Source organism: Macaca thibetana, chromosome 1 (genome assembly GCF_024542745.1).
Source record: "Macaca thibetana thibetana isolate TM-01 chromosome 1, ASM2454274v1, whole genome shotgun sequence".
NCBI classification, from domain to species: Eukaryota; Metazoa; Chordata; class Mammalia; order Primates; family Cercopithecidae; genus Macaca; species Macaca thibetana.
In genome coordinates, this window is record NC_065578.1 from 217,938,189 (window position 1) to 217,958,796 (window position 20,608).

Sequence of the window (20,608 nt, forward strand, 5' to 3'; positions counted from 1 at the left end):
GCCAAGGTAGAGGCCAAAAGTACACTGTATGAAGATATTTATGCTTAAAATTTGCATTATTTGAGCTTTAAGTCTTTTTTTTTTTTTTTTTTTTTTTGAGACAGTCTGGCTGTGTCACCCAGTGGAGTGACAAAATCACAGCTCACAGCAGCCTCAACCCCCGAGGCTCAAGTGATCCTCCTGCCTCAGCCTCCCAACTACCTGGGACTAGAAGCATGCACCACTGCACCTTGCTAATTTTTTCCTTTTTTTTTTTTTTTTGTTTTTGTCAGGACAGGATCTTGCTGTGTTGCCTGAGCTGGTCTGGAGCTTCTGGACTCAAGTGATCTTCTCACCTTGGCCTCCCAAACTGCTGGGAGGAAAGGCGCGAGCCACTGTGCCTGACTTAATTCATTTTCATAGGTGAATTAAATAATCACCTATAAACATTCACTTTGATATACCATTTCTGATGACTATACAGAATTATAGATTTGATACTAATAATTCAGCCGGTGATCCTAATCTTACTAGCTTCCCTAATCAGTAGTACCAATTGACTAAGAGTGGTAACAATAATGAAGAGAAGGAGACAGTTTCAAAAAATATTCAAAAAATGTCTCAGATGTTATCTGCAGACAGAGTGCTCTGATAATCCTGCAAATTTCAGTTATTGAGACATTTATTGAACATCCTTGTGTACTTAGCAATGAACTAGGCTCTTGGGATACACAGAAAAATAAGACAAGGTCTCTGTCCTCAAGAAGGCGAAGACCACAGGGCAAATAACTAATAAAACCTAATAATAACCAAATTAAGACTTCAATTATAATAATACCTAAATTCCACCAATCAATCACTGAGGACTGGAGGCAATGGCTCACACCTGTAATCCCAGCACTTTGGGAGGCCAAGGGGAGAGGACTGCTTGAGCCCAGGAGATCAGCCTGGGCAACACAGTGAGACTCTGTTTCTACAAATAATTAAAAAATTAGCCAGGTATAGTGGCAGGCACCTGTGGTCCCAGCTATTCCGGAGGCTGAGGTGGGAGGATTGTTTGAGTCTGGGAAGTGAAGGCTGCAGTGAGTCATGATCATGCCACTGCACCCCAGCCTCAACAGAGTGAGACCCTGTCTCAAATTAAATAAATAAATGGCTTTTTAAAAAGATCAATCAATGAAAACTAAGTAGAGCAAGGAAAGAACACGTATTCAGTATAAGGACCTAATATACACAAAATACTTCCACATGTTTTATGTCTTTTAATTCTGAGAATAATCTGAAGAGGCAGGGTTCGAGATTAAGAAAACAAAGTTCAGAGCTGTTAAGTAGTTTGCCCCAACTCACATAACTCATAAAGAGGATAAGACAAGGGAAAGCGCCAAAGTGAGAGGAAGTATGACTGGTTCACAAGGCACTGAGACCAGTCAGACTAAAACACAGGATACACTGGGAAATAAAGCTGGCCAGAGTTGGGTCAGATTAGAAAGGACCACTAGTTATACTTGATGAAATAAGAATCTGTCAGCCGGGCATGGTGGCTCATGCCTGTAATCCCAGCCCTTTGGGATGCCGAGGCAGGCGTATTACCTAAGATCAGGAGTTCAAGACCAGCCTGGCCAACATGGCAAAACTCCGTCTCTACTAAAAATACAAAAAAAATTAGCGGGGCATGGTGGCAGGCGTCGGTAATCCCAGCTACCGGGGAGGCTGAGACAGGAGAATTGCTTGAACCCGGGAGGTGGAGGTTGCAGTCAGTCAAGATAGCACCATTGCACTCCAGCCTGGGCAACAAGAGCGAAACTTTGTCTCAAAAAACAAATAAAAATAAAAATAAGAATCAGTCATTAAAGGCACATTTAAGGAAGACTACTAATATGGCAACACTTCATAGAACAGATTGCAGTGGGGAGGATCTGTAAATAGATACAATCAACTAAGACACAGCTCTAGAGAGGAGCTGCCGCTGACATGCAGGAACTAACCGATACTATCAGGTAGGCAGGTGCTGCTCCAAGCTGGCCAGGCCCTCACAGGGAGGCAGTGGTGTCCTTCTGTTGAACATAAACAATTTCACAGAACATGGACCTCAGACAAGGCCACTCTGAGACCGTAATGGATCAAAACAAAAACAAGACCACTCTGCAATCGTGTCTGAACGCAACTCTGGTCAACTACAGATGTGCTCCTTGGCTGGAGGGCAGGAACCACAACTGCAGCCTATTCTAGGATGGTGGCAGTGGGAATAGGAGAAAGAAAGCAATATAAGTGACATTTCCAAGTAAGAATAAAAAGAACTGTTAATAGGCAATTCAAGAGAAAAAGTTGAGACTCGTACATCGCTTGAGAGAGTGGGTAGCATCCAACTGATATATTATAAATTTAAATTTTATCTATAATATTTTAAATCCATATTTTTATTTAATCTAGTTAAATTAGTCCATGTTTCTTAGATTGGATAAAAGATGATGACGGAAAAATATTTAGTACGTAATTAGAGATTAAAAAATAATGGCCGGGGCCGGGCGCGGTGGCTCAAGCCTGTAATCCCAGCACTTTGGGAGGCCGAGACGGGCGGATCACGAGGCCAGGAGATCGAGAGACGATCCCCCGGCTAACACGGTGAAACCCCGTCTCTACTAAAAAATACAAAAAAACTAGCCGGGCGAGGTGGCGGCGCCTGTAGTCCCAGGCTGAGGCAGGAGAATGGCGTAAACCCGGGAGGCGGAGCTTGCGGTGAGCTGAGATCCGGCCACTGCACTCCAGCCTGGGCGACAGAGCGAGACTCCGTCTCAAAAAATAAAAATAAAAAAAAAAAATAATGGCCGAGTGCGGTGGCTCACACCTGTAATCCCAGCACTTTGGGAGGCTGAGGTGGGTGGATCACGAGGTCAGCAGATTGAGACCATCCTGACTAACACGGTGAAACCCCGTCTCCACTGAAAATACGGAAAAAAAAAAAAAAAAATAGCCGGACGCGGTGGTGGCGCCTGTAGTCCCAGCTACTCAGAAGGCTGAGACAGGAGAATGGAGTGAACCTGGGAGGCGGAGCTTGCAAAGTGAGCTGAGATCGCGCCACCGCACTCCAGCCTGGGCGACAAAGCGAGCCTCTGTCTCAAAAGATAATAATAATAATAATAATAATAATAATGCCTGCGTCCCACCTCCAAAGGCTCTGATTCGATGAGTATTGAGTGTAGCCCAGGCATCAGGATTTTTCAAAGCTCCCCAGGTGATTCCAGTGTGCAGCCAAGATAAGAACCGGTATCTTGGAGAATGCCGATGGCTCCTGACTAGGAGGAAAAAGGACAAACAATGGATAGGGTAGAAAGGGACCCAGGAAAGTACTGGGGCAAAAAGGTAAATAGAAAAAAATGGCTGAAAGACTAGACAGACGATTCCCAGACACAGCAAGAGTCATTTAAATGATGAAAGAGTCACTATGTAACAAAAGATAGAAACCAGACAAGAAGGCTAACGTAGGTTTAGATGACTAGGAAACATGACCAACAAGTAAGGACAATACTCTGCATTAGCAAAATCTTCAGCTAGGAGACTTTCAATCTATGATCCTCTGAGGATGCCTGGATAACAGCTACATGTGCTACTACAAACAGATGTAACTGTACAGCCTGTTTCTAAATACAGGGGGGATTCCTCCAGCCCTCTTCCTTCCTAGTGTTCCCACACTGCCACCTGGTGGGTCAGCATTGCAAGGAGCCGGTTTGAAGTGGAAGGGAGTTCTAACTGGCCCTGCAAATTCACAAGGCAGGTACGTAGTAGAGCCTCAATTCAAGGGTTTAATCCTAATGTTTTCCTCTGTTTAATTACAGTGGAAGACAGCCTTAAGGTACATTGTTTCTTTTGTAGGTGATAAGAATTTTCTAAAGTTGATTATGGTGATGTTAGTATGTACTTAATGCCACTGAATGGTACACTTAAATAAATAAAAGGGTAAAGTTAATGTTACTTTATATCACTTTAAATAGGTGAATGGTATGGCATATGGTTATATCTCAATAAAGCTGTTACAAAAAAAGTAGGAGGTGGCCAGGCACGTTGGCCTGTAGTCCCAGCTACTGCGGGGGAGGAGAGGGGGGCTGAGGCAGGAGGATCACTTGAGGCCAGGAGTTTGAGGCCAGCCTGGGCAACATAGTGAGACCTTGTCTCTTTGAAAAAACAAATAAAAAGAAATGGAGTAGGAGGCAGCTGTAGCAAATACATAAATGGTTTCCTAAAACTGCAGAAAACTTTAAAAGGATGTCAGAAATCACTCAATACCTTCATTTCAAAAAGGTAAAAACTGAGACTCAGATTAAATCGCTTACCCTACTTACCCAGGTAGTAAAAACTAGGCCAAAAAGGGGCACTATTAACCCATTTACGGAGGTCTTCCACCTCCCAGTCCTGAGAAGCTTTTCTCTTAAGCTTGATCCTCGGCAATGCTATCTTTTGCTGCCTAACTTATTACCGGGAGATCACCCTCACACCAATGACTTCACATAGCAGTAGTATCACCACTATTCCAACAGTTCTAGCTCAAAACCCAGCACTCGCCCTTCGCTTACGCCCTGCCCTTTAATCGGTCAACAAAGTGGGTCAACTCCTCACCATGTTTGGTTCCAGGCCCTCTACCACTCCCCTAGCTCAGGCCCTCATCACTTCCCACTGAGAATAATGCACATTTTCTCCTAACTGGAGTCCTCATCTCCAGTCTTTCCACTTCTCTCCCTCATCACACAATTCACCCAAATCAAGATTCCCACACAAATCTTCCATGTGCACTTCACACCGCAGCCCAAAAATCTTTATGGGTTCCTCAACAGTCGTACCTAGAAAATAAAGTTCAAAATCTCTTAGCCTCATCAAGGCCTTCTGTGTTACAGACTCTATCCCAACCTATAATCTATAATCTATACAAACGGCACGTCGCTGCAGTCATAATGGTCTACTATACAATGTCTGTGCATTTCCCAACTGGTTATTCCTCCAGAGTTGTTATCTATACCACTTATTTGACTGTATCATGACATTTTTTTTTTTCCCCTTTCTCAAAGGTTCTCACCTCCGGCTATGCATTACCATTACCTGTGAAGCTTTACACAATTACAGGATCCTTAAGGATGTTGCTCAGACATCTGGATATTTTTTAAATCCCACAGGCAAATTTGTAAAATACCAATGATTCATACATTTTAAGTAAGTCTTTTTGTAAGATGCTTAAGTTTTCACCACCAAAACCGAACATCCAATATTAGAGTCAAAAACTCAAAAATTAAACTGCCCAGAGAAACGCTTACCTCATATCCAAGGTTTCTAGATCACTGGTACCACATAAATCTTTCCAATTAACTCTACTTTCTAACAAGAGGTAAACACAGCAGCTAAAAAAAGCTAACAAGGATGAAATTTTTATACACTCAAATTCATTTGTGAGAAACATCAACCACAACCATGCCAATTAAATATTCGACAGAATTCCTGTTTGTCCTACCTATGACAATTATTTACGTGGAAACAGAACATGCTAATGTCAATGTCCAGTTTAAAATTGAACATGCAGAATTATTTATAGATATTATAAGCAGTTGGACTAATCCCAGCTGTGGCAACTTCACCTTAGCCCTCGAATATAAAGACACAGAGAAGCAGGGAGTCAGTGAAGATGGAAAAGAAAGATGGCAGCTGTCAACCCAGACTGCTCCACAGTAACCTGGGGAGAATTAAAAATGTCGATGCTCAAGCCACACTCTAGACAAATTAAATCAGAATCTCTGAGGGCAGGACCCATGCATCAGCATTTTTTAAAGATCCCCAGGTGCTTTAAATGTGTAGCCAATGTTGAGAACCAAAGAGTCACAAGGGAATTTCTCAAAGGAAATCTGAAGATTAGAGCTATTCAAAGACAGACACAAAGAGGGAAAAAAGTCCCAAGAATCAGTTAGTACACTTCAGAAGTAAGTTGCTTTCTCATATCAATTTATGAACAATTTTTATATATTACGAACATATACCTTTTGGCCATGCCAGCACTTTGGGAGGCCGAGGCAGGCGGATCACTTGAGCTCAGGAGTTCGAGACCAGCCTGGGTACTTGGCAAAACCCCATCTCTACCAAAAATACCAAAAAAAAAAAAAAAAAATTAGCCAGGGGTGGTGGCACGCATCTGTAGTCCCAGCTACTCAGGGGGCTGAGGTATGCGGCTTAGGTGGGAGAATCGCTTGAACCCAGGAGGCGGAGGCTATAGTGAGTTCAGATCATGCCACCACACTCCAGCCTGGGTGACAGAGTGAGACTCCACCTCAAAAAAAAAAAGAATAATATTCCTTTTTATGTTGAAATATTTTCCTCAATTTCTTGATTTATTGTTTATTGTTATTGTTATTGTTTTGAGACAGAGTCTTGCTCTGTCACCAGGCTGGAGTGCAGTGGCATGATCTCAGCTCCCTGCAACCTCCACCTCCCAGGTTCACGCGATTCTCCTGCCTCAGCCTCCCAGGTAGCTGGGACTACAGGCATGCACCACCATGCCCAGCTTAGTTTTTGTATTTTCAGTAGAGACGGGATTTCACCACGTTGGCCAGGATGGTCTCAATCTCTTGACCTCGTGATCTGCCTGCCTCGGCCTCCCAAAGTGCTGGGATTACAGGCGTGAGTCACCGTGCCTGGCCAGTTTCTTGATTTTTTTCCTTATAAGATGGTTCTTTAACATAAGGATGTTTTTAACTTGTATATATTCAAATCTGCCCAGTCTATCGATCTATCTTATCCCCTTGTGGTAAGTCTTATTTATTTTTGCTGCAAAGGCAATAAGAACAACAACAAAAAGAGGACTTCCTTACATTATAATTCTCAACCCAAGTAATGAATTTTAAAAATCAATATTGGCCAGATGCAGGTATCTCACACCTGTAGTCCCAGCACTTTGGGAGGCCGATGCAGGTGAACTGCTGGAGCCCAGGAGTTCAAGACCAGGCTGGGCAACATGGTGAAAGCCCATCTCTACAAAAAATATAAAAATTAGCCAGGCATGGTGGTGCATGCCTGTGTTCCCAGCTACTCAAGGCTGAGGTAGGAGGATGACTTCAGCCCAGGAGGTTGAGGCTGCAGTGAGCCGGGATCACACCACTGCATTCCAGCCTGGGTGACACAGTGAGACTCGGTCTCAAACAAACAAAAAGATCAATATTAGCCTACTGTTATAAATGCTTTTAAATGTTTAAAACTAAACATGAATAGGCCACGTGTAAAACAGTAAACTGACAACAAGTGAACTTTAAAAAAGAAACATTCTTGATTGTACTGTATTTAAACAACTAGTAATGGCTCTGTCCATTTTCACTTTTCAAATAGTAGAATGAGATATCAAGGTTATCCCATAAGTGGCCTTTATTTTTTCTACTAACAAGTAATTATTATGTCAAAAACTAGGGGAAAAACTCATTTACAGAGAATCTTCTTGCAGTAATAAACTATAAGGAGATCACCAAGCACAATTTTCCCTCCAGATCATACCAACTCCAAGTAAAACTACTAGTTTCAAACACAGGTTTCAACTCTTATTGTGAAAAACATGGTCATCATTAATAAGCCACTAAACCATGTAAATCTGACCAGTGCTATTTCGTTAGTGAGTTTTATATAGATATTCATGACAAAATTTAACTTGTTTGCCCTTTTTTGGTCTAATTCAAAATAAGAGTTAATGGCAAATGTTAGAGGCTAAGAACAGTTTGGAAGGGGGGTTCATGAAGGAGACCACTCAGAGATAGTGTTTTAGTGGCTAAAAAATAAGTTGCCTTATTGAAAAAAGTTTGTATGCTTTTTACTCCGTTGTCCACCAGAGGGAGCATCACATCTGATTAAGAGATAATGGGGAACTCCCAGATAGAAATGGAAAATCATCTGCAACTTGATCTACAAGGTGCTACAGATGGTAGCATATACAGAGTTAAATGTAAAATCAAATCAGACAATCCCCAAAAGAATCTCAAAGTAAGTGGGAGGACAGCCTCCTAGGGAGATCTCATCTCTAAAAAAAAAATTTTTTTAATTAGCTCGGCATGATGTTGCACACCTGTGGTCTCAGCTGCTCAGAAAATTCTGGAGGTGGAGGAGGGAGGATCACTGGAGCCCAGGAATTCGAGGCTGCAGTGAGCTATGATCATACCACTGCACTACAGCCTGGGTAACACAGGGAGACCCCAGTCTCTAGAGAAAAAAAAAAAAAAGAAAAAGGAAAAAACAAGAAAAATGAGCAAAAGATAAATACGGACAAATCCCAAAAAGATATAAATATGGCCTTTAAACACATGAAAAGATGTTTAGCTTCATCCATAATGCAATTTAAATGCAAATTAAAACTGTACTAAGATCCCACTTCTCACCCATCAGCTTAGCAAAACTTCAAAAGCTCAGGCTGCAAAGCTAAGGGAAACAAGAACTCACATACATCATTAATGGGAATGCAAAATGGTACAACCCTACATAGGTTTTACCCCTTGACCGAGAAATTCCACTTTGAGGAATCTACCGAGGATACACCAGCAACAATACAAAAACACACACATGCAAGGTTATTCATTAGAGCAATATGCACAACTGCAAAATACTGGAAATTGCCTAAATATCCACACATAGGAAATTAGAAAGAAGTGGCTACATAAAATTGAGTATTATGGAGCTATAAAGAATAAGAAAGATCTCCATGAACTGATAATACAGTGATTTCCAATAGACACTAAGTTAAAAAAGCAAGTGCAAAAATAAGAATGGAAAATAAGAACACACATATATACTTGCTTATCTTAAAAAGAAAAAAAAATAAGATGAACCAGATGCTATGGTCTGAATGCGTATGCCCCCCAAGCTGGAGTCCAGTGGCATGATCATGGCTTATTGCAGCCTTGACCTCCTAGGCTCAAGTGATCCTTCCACCTCAGCCCCCTAAGTAGCTGTGATTACAAGGGTGCACATCATCCCACCCAGATAATTTTTGTGTTTTTTTTTTTAACAAGATGAAGTTTCCCCATGTTGCCCAAGCTGATCGTGAGCTCCTGGCCTCAAAAGATCCTTCCACCTTGTCCTAACAAAGCACTGGGATTACAGGTGTAAGCCACCACACCCAGACCTAAGGGTCTTTGATTAAGCCAGATTTTAGAGAGACATGAAAAAAATGCAAAGCAATGCAATCCTCATTAAATTTTCGTTGTTTTTAAAAATACACACGGGCCTATAGTCCCAGCTACTCGGGGGGCTGAGGCAGGAGAATCGCTTGAACCTGGGAGGCAGAGGTTGCAGTGAGCTGAGATTGCACCATTGCACTCCAGCCTGGGCAACAAAGCGAGACTCTATCTCAATAAAAGAAAATATAGTTTGATTTCTCTAAAAATTGTTACAATGTAAAAATTTACATATATGTAACAATTTTTTAAGGAATCAAACAATCAAATGTATACACACACACATATATTTTGTCATTGTTGTTGTTGTTGGGTTTTTATTGGAGACAGGGTCTCACTGTGTTGCCCAGGCTGCAGCGCAGTGGCGCAATCTCAGCTCACTGCAACCTCCACCTCCCAGATGCAAGCCATTCTCCTGCCTCAGCCTCCGAAGTAGCTGGATTACAGGCATGCACCACCACATCTGGCTAATTTTTGTATTTTTAGTAGAGACAGGGTTTTGCTCTGTTGGCCAGGATGGTCTCAAACTCCTGGGTTCATGTGATCTGCCTGCCTCGGCCTCCCAAAGTACTGGAATTACAGGCATGAGCCACCACACCCAGCCTTCAATTTATGTTTAAATAGGTATTTTCAAAACTTAGTTTTAATTTTTATGCAGTAAATATAAATAGATAAAACCCGCATAAACAAAACATCATCAGCACTCTCAATAATGTTTTTTAAATCCCTATCAAATCCATTTTGATAATTTGGAAAAGCATAAAGGGGTCCTGAGACTAAAAGATCTGAGAACCACTGGTCTGTAACACCAGCTGCCTGAAATGCCAGAGTATTAAGAGCAGGGGGTGGGGCTGGGGACTGTATCACTTCTGTTGCCTGATAATGCTGGATTCCACAGTACGTACCACCAGCACTACAGACACTGGGCCCTGCTGCTGCTGCTGCTCCTTGGGAAAATGGTTGTCGCTGGAGAGTTATTCTCTCAACCATTCTTCTTTGTGATACTTTTGTGAGGCTTTTATTCAAAGTCCTCAGAGAGTGTCTCAGATTGAACGAACTTAGGTCACTGCTGCACCCTAGCTGCAAGGGAGGTTGAGAAGGTATTTAGCCTTTTTGCCTTTTTTGATAGAAGGCAGACTTGCTCTACATCCCACCACTTAGTCATCCAATGAGGAAATCGGCAAACATAAACAGTCAAAACCACAAGCATTAGAGCCCATTGCTCCAATTCTTTCTGTGAAGGTCAGAGGCAACCTGTGGGGAATATTACAGCTCTATCGAAGATTCTCAGTGGATCTTAGAGATGGTATTACACGCAGGGAAGACAAATCCAAGTGCAGGAAAAAAACTGATATTCCAACTGACCCCCCCATGACAAAAAGTTCTACCATAAAAACCTGACACAAGGTGGCTGGCTGGTCCTGAAGACCATTTGGGGACCAGTGTTGCCATTTGGGGAATCAGGACCAGTTAGTACTGGCAGCAAACTGGGCACTCTGTACCAGCAGAAGCCACATGGCTATCATGAGGGGAAGGCTGCATTGCTGAGTTCCAGGCACCAGCCTCTATCCCTGTCCCCATGGCTGCCCTGTTCCTGAGCCCTTTGAGCAAGCTCCAGGCTGTCTGAAGAACAACTTACTGCTCTCCACAAAGCAGGTCATCCTGTCTGATGAAGAACGCCCTCTGCTGTGGCATTCACATGGACCAAATGTCTTCACCAGGGCTCTGTCATAAAGCCCTTTCCCAAACCTCCTTGCAGAAGAAAAGGAAGCAGCAGAAGCAGCAGGAATTATGACTCCCACTTAAAAAGAAAAACGTAGTCACATCCATAAAGTCCTTTCCCAAACCACATTATTATCAATTCTTTCATCTTCTTTTATTCCAAGTCCGAGACCCATTAGCCACTGCCCAGGAAGTTGCAAATCCTACTTCAAGCCATTGTTCAAGGTTCTGCTCTTTGAAATGATTTTGCTGGTCGCGTGACCTTCAGGGCCTCCAAGGAAGAGTCTGTAACACTGCAGCAATTCACTTACGCCTGGTGCTAACCGTATTTCACAAAATCAGCTGTAAACCCAGTAATGTCTTTTTACATTATTTTCACAGAGGTAAGCGCTTCCCTGTCTCCACTAGCCTCTTCTACTCTACTGACCCTTAAACCTTGGGTTACTGTAGCAAATGTGAGAATTGTGCCTTTGCTGAAACTATTCATTCCAATGTCTAACATTCTTAGTAACTTCGTGTATTTAGATAATTCAACTAACACCTCAGCCTTTGGGATTCCTGACCAAAAATCTTTTCTTACTCCCTACCTTGGCCACGTTCTGCCACACCCCGAAACTTGTTGTATCAAGACGCACACTACTTCTAAGCATGGATATATCAAGTCAACCCATTATCTGATCACCATTTCTCTGACCACATGAGGACCTCTAATCCATTGATTCGGCCACATTTCACTGGCCATCACCTTCCTTATGACCCCATTCCCTACCTGAGAAACCATGATCCACAATTACACCCTCCCTTGCCTACAACTTCAACTTCCTGTCCCTTCTCTCCGTCCATCATACTAACCTAGTAATCCTGGGTAAATTCAGTTCTCGTAGCCAAGCAGCTGGCAATTGGGAGAGGAAGGAAACATGACCCAACTAACTGTTCCCACTTTAAATAAATGAACACAAGTTTTAAGTAGACCCTCAGCACTTTTCAACAATCCTACATTTCACAAGGCAATTTATGCTTCTCTCCTAGAAGACTATTTCCAATCTCTCCTAAGGCTGAGTCACTTAGCAACCACTTCCCTAGGTGTCCTTAAACTTTTCAATCACCACTGCTGTTGCCTTTTCCGGCACCTCTTCTTCTTACCCTCATATATGAAGACGCTCCCTCCCGTCTCCACCCCAGGTTCAGTCCTTGGCCAAGAGAGATTCCATCATCTCACCAAACGCAGTGAGTTACTACCCTTTACTGCCTGGTCACATTTACTCACACTGCAACTCAAATGCAGCTGCCTTTTTTTTTTCTTTTTTGAGACAGGGTCTCACTCTGTCACCCAGGCTGGAGTGCAGTGGCATGATCTCCACTCACGGCAACCTCCACTTCCTGGGCTCAACTGATTCTCCCACCTCAGCCTTCTCAGTAGCTGGGACTACGGGCATGCACCCGGGTAATTACTTGTATTTTTAGTAGAGACAGGGTTTTGCCATGTTGCACAGGCTTATCTTGAACTTATGGGCTCAAGAGATTCACCTGCCTCAATCTCCCAAAGTGCTGGGACTACAGGCATGAGCCACCATGCCCAGCCTGCTTTATTTTCTATAACTGATCTAATCTGTCTCCTGAACATGTGCCGTTTTTTCTATAATTAATCTAGTATTACTCATGAATATCTACTCTAATAAATGTCCAGGAAATTTAAAACTTGTCAAACAGTATCTCAGTCTCTTCCAGTTAATACTCAGACTTGGTTGAACTCCTTACCTGGGCTGGTTTAAAACGGTATCTGAATCTCTTCCAGTTAATGCTCAGGCTGTGTTGAACTCCTTACCCGGGCTGGTTTAAAACAGTATCTCAATCTCTTCCAGTTAATACTCAGGCTCTGTTGAACTCCTTACCCGGGCTGGTTTAAAACAGTATCTCAATCTCTTCCAGTTAATACTCAGGCTCTGTTGAACTCCTTACCCGGGCTGGTTTAAAACAGTATCTCAATCTCTTCCAGTTAATACTCAGGCTCTGTTGAACTCCTTACCCGGGCTGGTTTAAAACAGTATCTCAATCTCTTCCAGTTAATACTCAGGCTGTGTTGAACTCCTTACCCGGGCTGGTTTAAAACGGTATCTGAATCTCTTCCAGTTAATACTCAGACTGGGTTGAACTCCTTACCCGGGCTGGTTTAAATGGTTGCTTTTGGGTAGGTTTCCCTCCAAGGTCTTATAGGACATCCTAGAAGAAATAGTGGCAAGAAGACCTTGGATGTGGGTTGTTTCTCTGGATCCTCACTGGTCTCTGCTGCAAGGAGGTAATCAGGTCCTATGGCTGAACTGGTCCCATCTCATCTTTTAGGATGTCATGCTGGCTCTCATCCCTGGAGTCTGTGATCCTGACCTCCAGTCTATAGTCACACAGTTTTTTGTCATGATGCCAGCAGTTCCACCATGCCAATAAGCTCCTCCACCTCCTTCAAAGTGGTATGAGAGCATTTCAGAATCCCCTGCTACCACAAACTCAACTATCTAGCCACTTCCTTCCACCACTGCTGTGCTATAGGCCCGTGTCGGCCTATCACTAACCTGCATAACATCTCCTCTCAAGATTCCACATAAGGAGCAGAGCAAAAGGCCTTCCACTGTTGACTGTCCCCTCAACCCATTTAACATCCCCACCCTAACCCTAGAACTTTAGCCAGCCAAGAAAGATCAGAACACATATTTCTCACAATCTGTTTTCCCTACCTCTGTCCCCCTGCTTCCCACAATCCACCAGGACTGAAAGGGATGACACGTCTACTTCGAAGTCATCCTCCTTCCTCCTGGGAGGCACTAAGCCTCATCTCAGCCTTAATGCAGGATGAGCTATTCTCTTTACCCTACTGGAGAAACTATCATTAGAGTTTGCCAGAAGTAACTCTTGATATGGAAGCTGCAGGCAACTTGGAACTTGAGAAAAACAAAAACAAACATACAGCTACTTAAAGTTCCCCAAAATATTAACCCTTGAATGATTAACATCTCCCATGTGCTAGGCCCTGGGGATATAAAGAAGATTAGACTTAGAGCACTACACTAGGGAGTGAGAAGGTTTACAAATAAAACCATAACAATGGAATTTTATGTGCTACACTGACCAAAGCAAACAGGAAATACACATAACCCATACTCAGTTGTCAATCAACCTCTTCTATCTCCATCAAATTAAAAATGCATGCAATGGCAGAAGGACAATATAAGTGATTTCAGGCCAGGGACAGTGGCTCACGCGTGTAATCCCAGCACTTTGGGAGGCTGAGGCGGGTAGATCACTTGAGGTCAGGAGTTTGAGACCAGCCTGACTAATGTGGTGAAACCCCATCTCTACTAAAAATACAAAAACTTAGCCTGGCGTGGTGACACATGCCTGTAATCCCAGCTATTCAGGAGGCTGAGGCAGGAGAATCGCTTGAACCCAGGAAGCGGAGGTTGCAGTGAGCCAAGATCGCACCACTGCACTCCAGTCAGGGCAACAAGAGCAAAACTCCATCTTAAAAAAAAAGTGATTTTAGGTTATAATTTCATTGCCATTTACTCTTTCTACAACTTACATACTTCATTTTCTTTTCCAGGCACAACATGAAAAACCAGAAGCCATTCCTTAATGAGAGGAAAAAGGTAAGATAAGCCTTGAAGCAGGTTCACCTTTCTCCATTAAGAAAAACAAGTATACAGAACTAAAGCTACTAATCAAAACAGCTCTAGACCAAAGGAACTCATGTAAAACTTGGTAACCATTATTTCTGGAGCCTAAGGAGTAGAGTTGTACATCCCTTAAGGACATCATTAGGTGATTTCATTGTTGTGGGAACATCATGGCGTATCCTTGCATAAACCCAGAGTGTACAGCCTGCTACACACCTAGGCTAGCAGGTATTGTCTGTACTGCCTACTGCGCAGAGGCTATAAACATGCACTGCATGTTACTGTACTGAATACTGTAGGTAACTGTAAGACAATGATAAGTATTTGTGTATCTAAACGTATCCAAACACAGAAAAGGTACAGTTAAAAAATGATATAATTGGCCGGGCGCGGTGGCTCAAGCCTATAATCCCAGCACTTTGGGAGGCCGAGACGGGCGGATCACGAGGTCAGGAGATCGAGACCATTCTGGCTAACACGGTGAAACCCCGTCTCTACTAAAAAAAAAAAAAGCAAAAAACTAGCCGGGCGAGGTGGCGGGCACCTATAGTCCCAGCTACTTGGGAGGCTGAGGCAGGAGAATGGCGTGAACCCAGGAGGCGGAGCTTGCAGTGAGCTGAGATCCGGCCACTGCACTCCAGCCTGGGTGACAGAGTGAGACTCCGTCTCAAAAAAAAAAAAAAAAAAAAAATGATATAACCATACAGGGCCGCTGTCATGTATGTGGTCTTTCGTTGACCAAAATGTCATTATGCAGTGCATGACTGTAGTTATCAATATCTGTCTTTTTAATTCTATTATGATTTTTCCTTTCCCATGTAACTGTTAATTGCTACAAACTAACATTTTCATTCCATACTTAATTCAGATGGAAGGTGGCAGAAGGACAGGGACAGTTAGGAGGAAAATTCTGCCACACATTCATACTAAAACTAAGGGCTTACTATGTTAGACACTGGAGCTACACAAATTGAAAGACACACTATTCTCAAAGACTTCACAATGGACAGTGAATAAAGAGAAACAAATTTTACTTACAAGATGATAAGTAATACAGAAACTTATCCCTTAAGGACAGGCATGCAACAGTGGCAGAAAACTACATCAAACAATGCACCAACATTTCCCTAACAGTATTTTCAGGTTGTAGTGATTCCCAACCAGGCTCTTCGGGACACTATAACCACTAAAATGGGAGTGTTCAAACAGAGCAACTAACTACCACAACACAAGTGAACTGTGTGTCCTGGCAATCCAAAATAAGTGCAAATATTTTGTGTCTGTGTAAAATACTAATAAGTATTTGTTAGTCATTATGAAGAATCTGTTTAGCTTGTTTTGTTTAGATGCTTAGCATTTACTTATATCCTTTTTTCTATGTTTATGTGTGCTGATTTCCCCACTGGATAACTATGGGTGGGAAGTAGAGCGAGCCTGCCTTCTATCTTAAAAGCCAAAAAGGCTAACTACCTTCTCAACCTCCCTTGCAGCTAGGGTGCAGGCAGTGACCTAAGTTTAGTCAATCCAAAACACTCACTGAGGACTTTGAATAAAAGCTAGTACCAGGCCGGGCGCGGTGGTCACGCCTGTAATCCCAACTTTCGGACGAGACGGGCGGATCACGAGGTGAGGACTCTTAAAAAATACAAAAAAAAAAAAGGTGGTGGGCGCTGTAGTCCCAGCTACTCGGGAGGCAGGCAGGAGAAGTAAACCCGGGAGGCGGAGCTTGCAGTTGAGAGAATCCGGCCACAACTCCAGCCTGGGCGACAGAGCAGACTCCGTCAAAAAAAAAAAAAAAAAAAAAAAAAAAAAAAAAGCTAGTACCACAAAGAAGAATGGTTGAGAGAATAACTCTCCAGCAACAGCCAGATTCCCAAGGAGCAGCAGCAGCAGCAGCACCAGGGTTCAGTGTCCATGGTGTTCGCGGTGCATACTGCAGAATCCAATATTATCAGGCGACAGAAGTGATATACTCCCCAGACCCCAGTCCCAACTACTTTTGCAGTGCAATCCTGACTTGGTTCCGGCCCATGTCCAGTCAACTCTCGGCAGACTTTAAAGCAACACTGAGAACTCCCCCAGTACTCTTTCATGAAATTCCTTTTTTGCTTAAATCCCCACAGTTACTGCAAACAGGAAAAATTAATGAGACTAATGAAATAGTATAGTAAATTAACAAGCATCCCGCCCACAAAGGGTTTGTGTAGTTTATTTTGGAAATGCACAATTCCGTGTGTCACAGGACTCAAGTGCAGCTCTAATGATTGAATTGCCAATTTGTCACCATTTATTCATTCCAAAACTTTTCTGTTCCAAGAACTATCTTGAAAGGAATGAATTGTTTTCAACCACACAGTTTACAAAAACTTCAAGGTGCTGCTCTCTCTCCCAAACAGATGTTTTCGCTGTTATCATTACTTCAGAAAGCAACAGACAAAATTATTATTTGGTAGCTTTAAAATGCAAAGTCATATTCCTGAATTATGAATCAATAAGAACAAAGTAAGAACAACGGTCAAATTACAGATATGAGTTTTGCACTTACCGTCCCACCTCCACCCACCTAAATCTCAGACTGGCAGGTCTGAAAAGCGGCCATGCACAAAATCATTGTACTCGTCTCAAAACAGAACTCTTCTTCCTCGCACACAGAAGCTCAATAGTATTTGTTGACTGAATGCAATTCCCATGACTATGTATGTATGTTACACATTTCCATAAATTGCTTTCACATAGCACTTTACACCGGCACAGTGCGTCCAGGCTTCCAAAACACTTTCACGTGAATCCCTGCATCTAGAAAGGTGGTTAAGAGTTAGACACGCCTGCACAGCCATTAAACGGCACAGCACACGGGGGACCCGTGTCTGATGCTCCCACCGCACATTAATTGCCCCTCTATTTCAGCCCTTCTGGTACACTGCAATTATCTCTGTCACTTCATCTGCTCCTTAAGGAGGTCCCGTTCATCTTCGTATCCCCAGGCCTCCCAGAACCCAGACCACAGAGGTGCACGGTAAACATCAAGACTCTTCCACCTCCTGCAAGCCTGACGCTTCACCGGCGGGGCCTCTGCAGGGGAGCCTGATGTATACACATCCCGGCTCCCACCCACCCCACGCCCGCCACTTGTGATTTCCACAGCCGCACCAAGGACGCTTGTCGCACAGGACGCCGACTTTTGGTTTCCCAGCAAAATTACCGGGCACAACGCTTCCCCCTTAAGTCTGCCCAACGGCTTTCCCATTTCCACCGCAGCCCAGGCTGGGGGGCAGTGGCTGAGCCCGGGCCCCCTCCCCAGCCCCGCTGCGGCAACCGAGGGGGGTGTCCGGGCGGGGCCTGTCAGCCGCGACCCGCCCCCGGGCACACGCGCGTCAGGGGCAGCCCCGCCAAGCTGCCGGTGCAGCCCCATCCAGCAGGAGTCCCGCGGCCGCCGCCCGCCCGACGCCCCCAGCAGCCCACACAGCACGCGACTCAGGTGGGCGAGGGCGCCCCATACGCACCCCAAGAGGCAGCGGTCGCAGACAACGCCACGACTCCCCTTGCACACCGTGTACGCCAAGGGATCCGAGCGGAAGAGCAGCTCTCCGGGGCGCAGCGCGGTCACGGCGCGCAGCCCGTTTCCCCTGTTGGCGGTGGCGAACTTTTCCACCTTCAGCGGCTCCATCCTCCCGCAGCTCCGGCACCTCAGACGGCTACCCGCGTCCAGCAGCTGGCGTCTCACGGGCTGCCGGGACCCGCGCGCCTGCGCCCTGCGCGCCCACGTACGCCCGAGGGGCGGGGCGGGCGCGATGGGGCATGAGCATGCGCAGATGGAGTCTGGAGGGACGGCTGGAGCGGCGTGTGTGGGACCGCAAGGGAGTCGTAAGGCTCCGCGTGCGGCTCGTGCCCACGGCGCCTGCGCAGAAGAAAGGCGGGTTTTTCCCCCTCTAACATTGGATTATGATAATTTTAACGCATACGGAACAGTTGAAAACAGTGCAATGAACACCTGTATTCCTCCGCCTCAATCAGACAACCCAGCACTGTGCCATTTCTGCTGGTTGCTCTCTCCCCACCTGTAGCTATGTATGCATGTATTGTCGTTAAACTATTTCAAAGTTGCAGGCATCGTGACATCACAACTAGTACTTTACATCGTAACTTTTTTTGGTTCTGGGACGGAGCCTTGCTCTGTCGCTCAGGCTGGAGTGCAGTGGCGAGATCTCGACTCACTGCAACCTCCGACCTCCGGGTTCAAGCAATTCTGCTGCCTCAGCCTCCCTAGTAGCTGGGACAACAGGCATGTGTGTGCAATCCTCCCGCCTCGGCCTCCTGACTAGATGGGACTATAGGCACACGCCACCATGCCTGGCTAATTTTTTTTACTTTCCTCCAGAGACAGGGTCTATCTGTGTTGCCCAGGCGAATCACAATCTCCTGGCCTCAAGTGAACCTGAACCTCCTGCCTCGACCTCTCGAATTGCTGGGATTACAGGTGTGAGGCACCACACCCAGCCTAAATTTCTTTTTTGTTTTGTGGGTTGTGTTTTGTTTTGTTTTGTTTTTTGAGACGGAGTCTCTGTCACCCAGGCTGGAGTGCAGTGGCATAATCTTGGCTCACTGCAACCTCTGCCTCCCGGGTTCAAGTGATTCTCCTGCCTCAGCCTCCCGAGTAGCTGGGACTACAGGCGCCCGCCACCACACCGGCTAATTTTTGTATTTTCAGTAGAGACGAGCCTTCACCGTGTTAACCAGGATGGTCTCGATCTATCCTCGTGATCCGCCCGCCTCGGCCTCCCAAAGTGCTGGGATTACAGGCGTGAGCCACCGTGCGTGGCCCACCCAACCTAAATTTCTTAATTTGGACAAATGTGCCATGGTAATGCAAAATCTCGTTATTAAGGGCAGCTGGATGGAAAGTGTAGGAGTAACTATAGTACCTTTCAATTTTTCTGTGTATCTAAAATTATTTCAAAAGTAAACATTTATTTTAAAACATGAAGGTGGTTATGCTTCCATGAATGTAAAGTACAAAAGGAAGGCTCATGGTGCGGTCAGAAGTCAGAACACTGGTTTCAGGGCTGGGGGTGCTGGGAGGGGCTGGGCGTGGTTGGCTTTGTGATCTAGGGGCTGGTGTGTGAATATCTTTTGAGCAGTGCACTTACCAGGGATGTAAGTCATATCTTAATTTTCATAAGTTTGACAAAAAGTAAAATGAGGATGGGAAGCTTGTTTGGGTTGTGGGGCCTCGGGTGCTTATCCAACCATGAGCTCTGGCCCAGATGCTTCTAGAAGCCTGGAAGGAACTGAGAACATTCCAAGTAGAGGTGGCAGAGTTAAGGCCCCGAGGTGGGAACGCAGTGCTGCACATCCCCAGCTGGGAATGGGGTGTCCATAGCAAGTCCATGTCCACGTTGTGGCTCGGTGCAGTGAAAGCCAATCTCAGCCCCCTCCGCAGTGTGATTAACCTGCCAGCAGGTGGCCAGCTGGTCCTCTTGGGAAATGGTGCCAACCCCGGGATTGGCATGAGACCAAGTGTCTCGTTCACAGACGAGCGATGTTGTCAGCCTGGTGACCTCGGTAAGGGCACGTGCAGGATGCTGAGCCTCTTCCATTCCCATGCCTGTCTCAAGGCCACTTGCTCCGTGGGCCCATCCAGCAAGCATGGTGGCCGGTAAAGACGCCAGCTGCATCCACACAGCGTGCCGTTTTGCTCACCTCAGGACAAGAGCATCCTGCGTAGTAATTCTCTTTGGTGGGAGCACTGGAAACATGAACCACGGATACCTTCAGCGTCTGAGCCACCGAGGAGAGGGCTGCAGGGCACCCTGCTGTCAGGAAACCCTGCACTGGCAGCTGGAAGGCACATGGTGGTGGCGCCTGCTGTGGCTGCCACAGTTGCTGCGAGGCTTCGGGATCTCGCCGGCCTCTGCAAGGTGAATTGTGACAGTGCAGAGCTCCGCAGTGCCAGGGTCCCCTGCATGGCCATGCTGACTGCAGCTGGGAGCCCGCCACATCCCTGGTTACCCAGTCTTTCCAGGGCTGGGGTCTAGACCAGGCCCCTCTTGGCCTAGA

At 45.1% G+C, this 20,608-nt stretch overlaps 1 protein-coding gene across 1 annotated transcript in view; it reads right to left on the reverse strand.

Annotated features, from left to right (window-relative positions):
• The window catches only part of SMYD3 (SET and MYND domain containing 3), a 758,748-nt gene extending 740,416 nt beyond the window's left edge, over positions 1 to 18,332 (reverse strand). The window contains exon 1 of the mRNA XM_050771870.1: positions 18,055 to 18,332. Within this exon, the coding sequence (XP_050627827.1) occupies positions 18,055 to 18,218 (164 nt within the window). The 5' untranslated portion in view covers positions 18,219 to 18,332. The remainder of the gene's footprint in view (positions 1 to 18,054) is intronic.
• Positions 18,333 to 20,608: the final 2,276 nt, after the last annotated feature.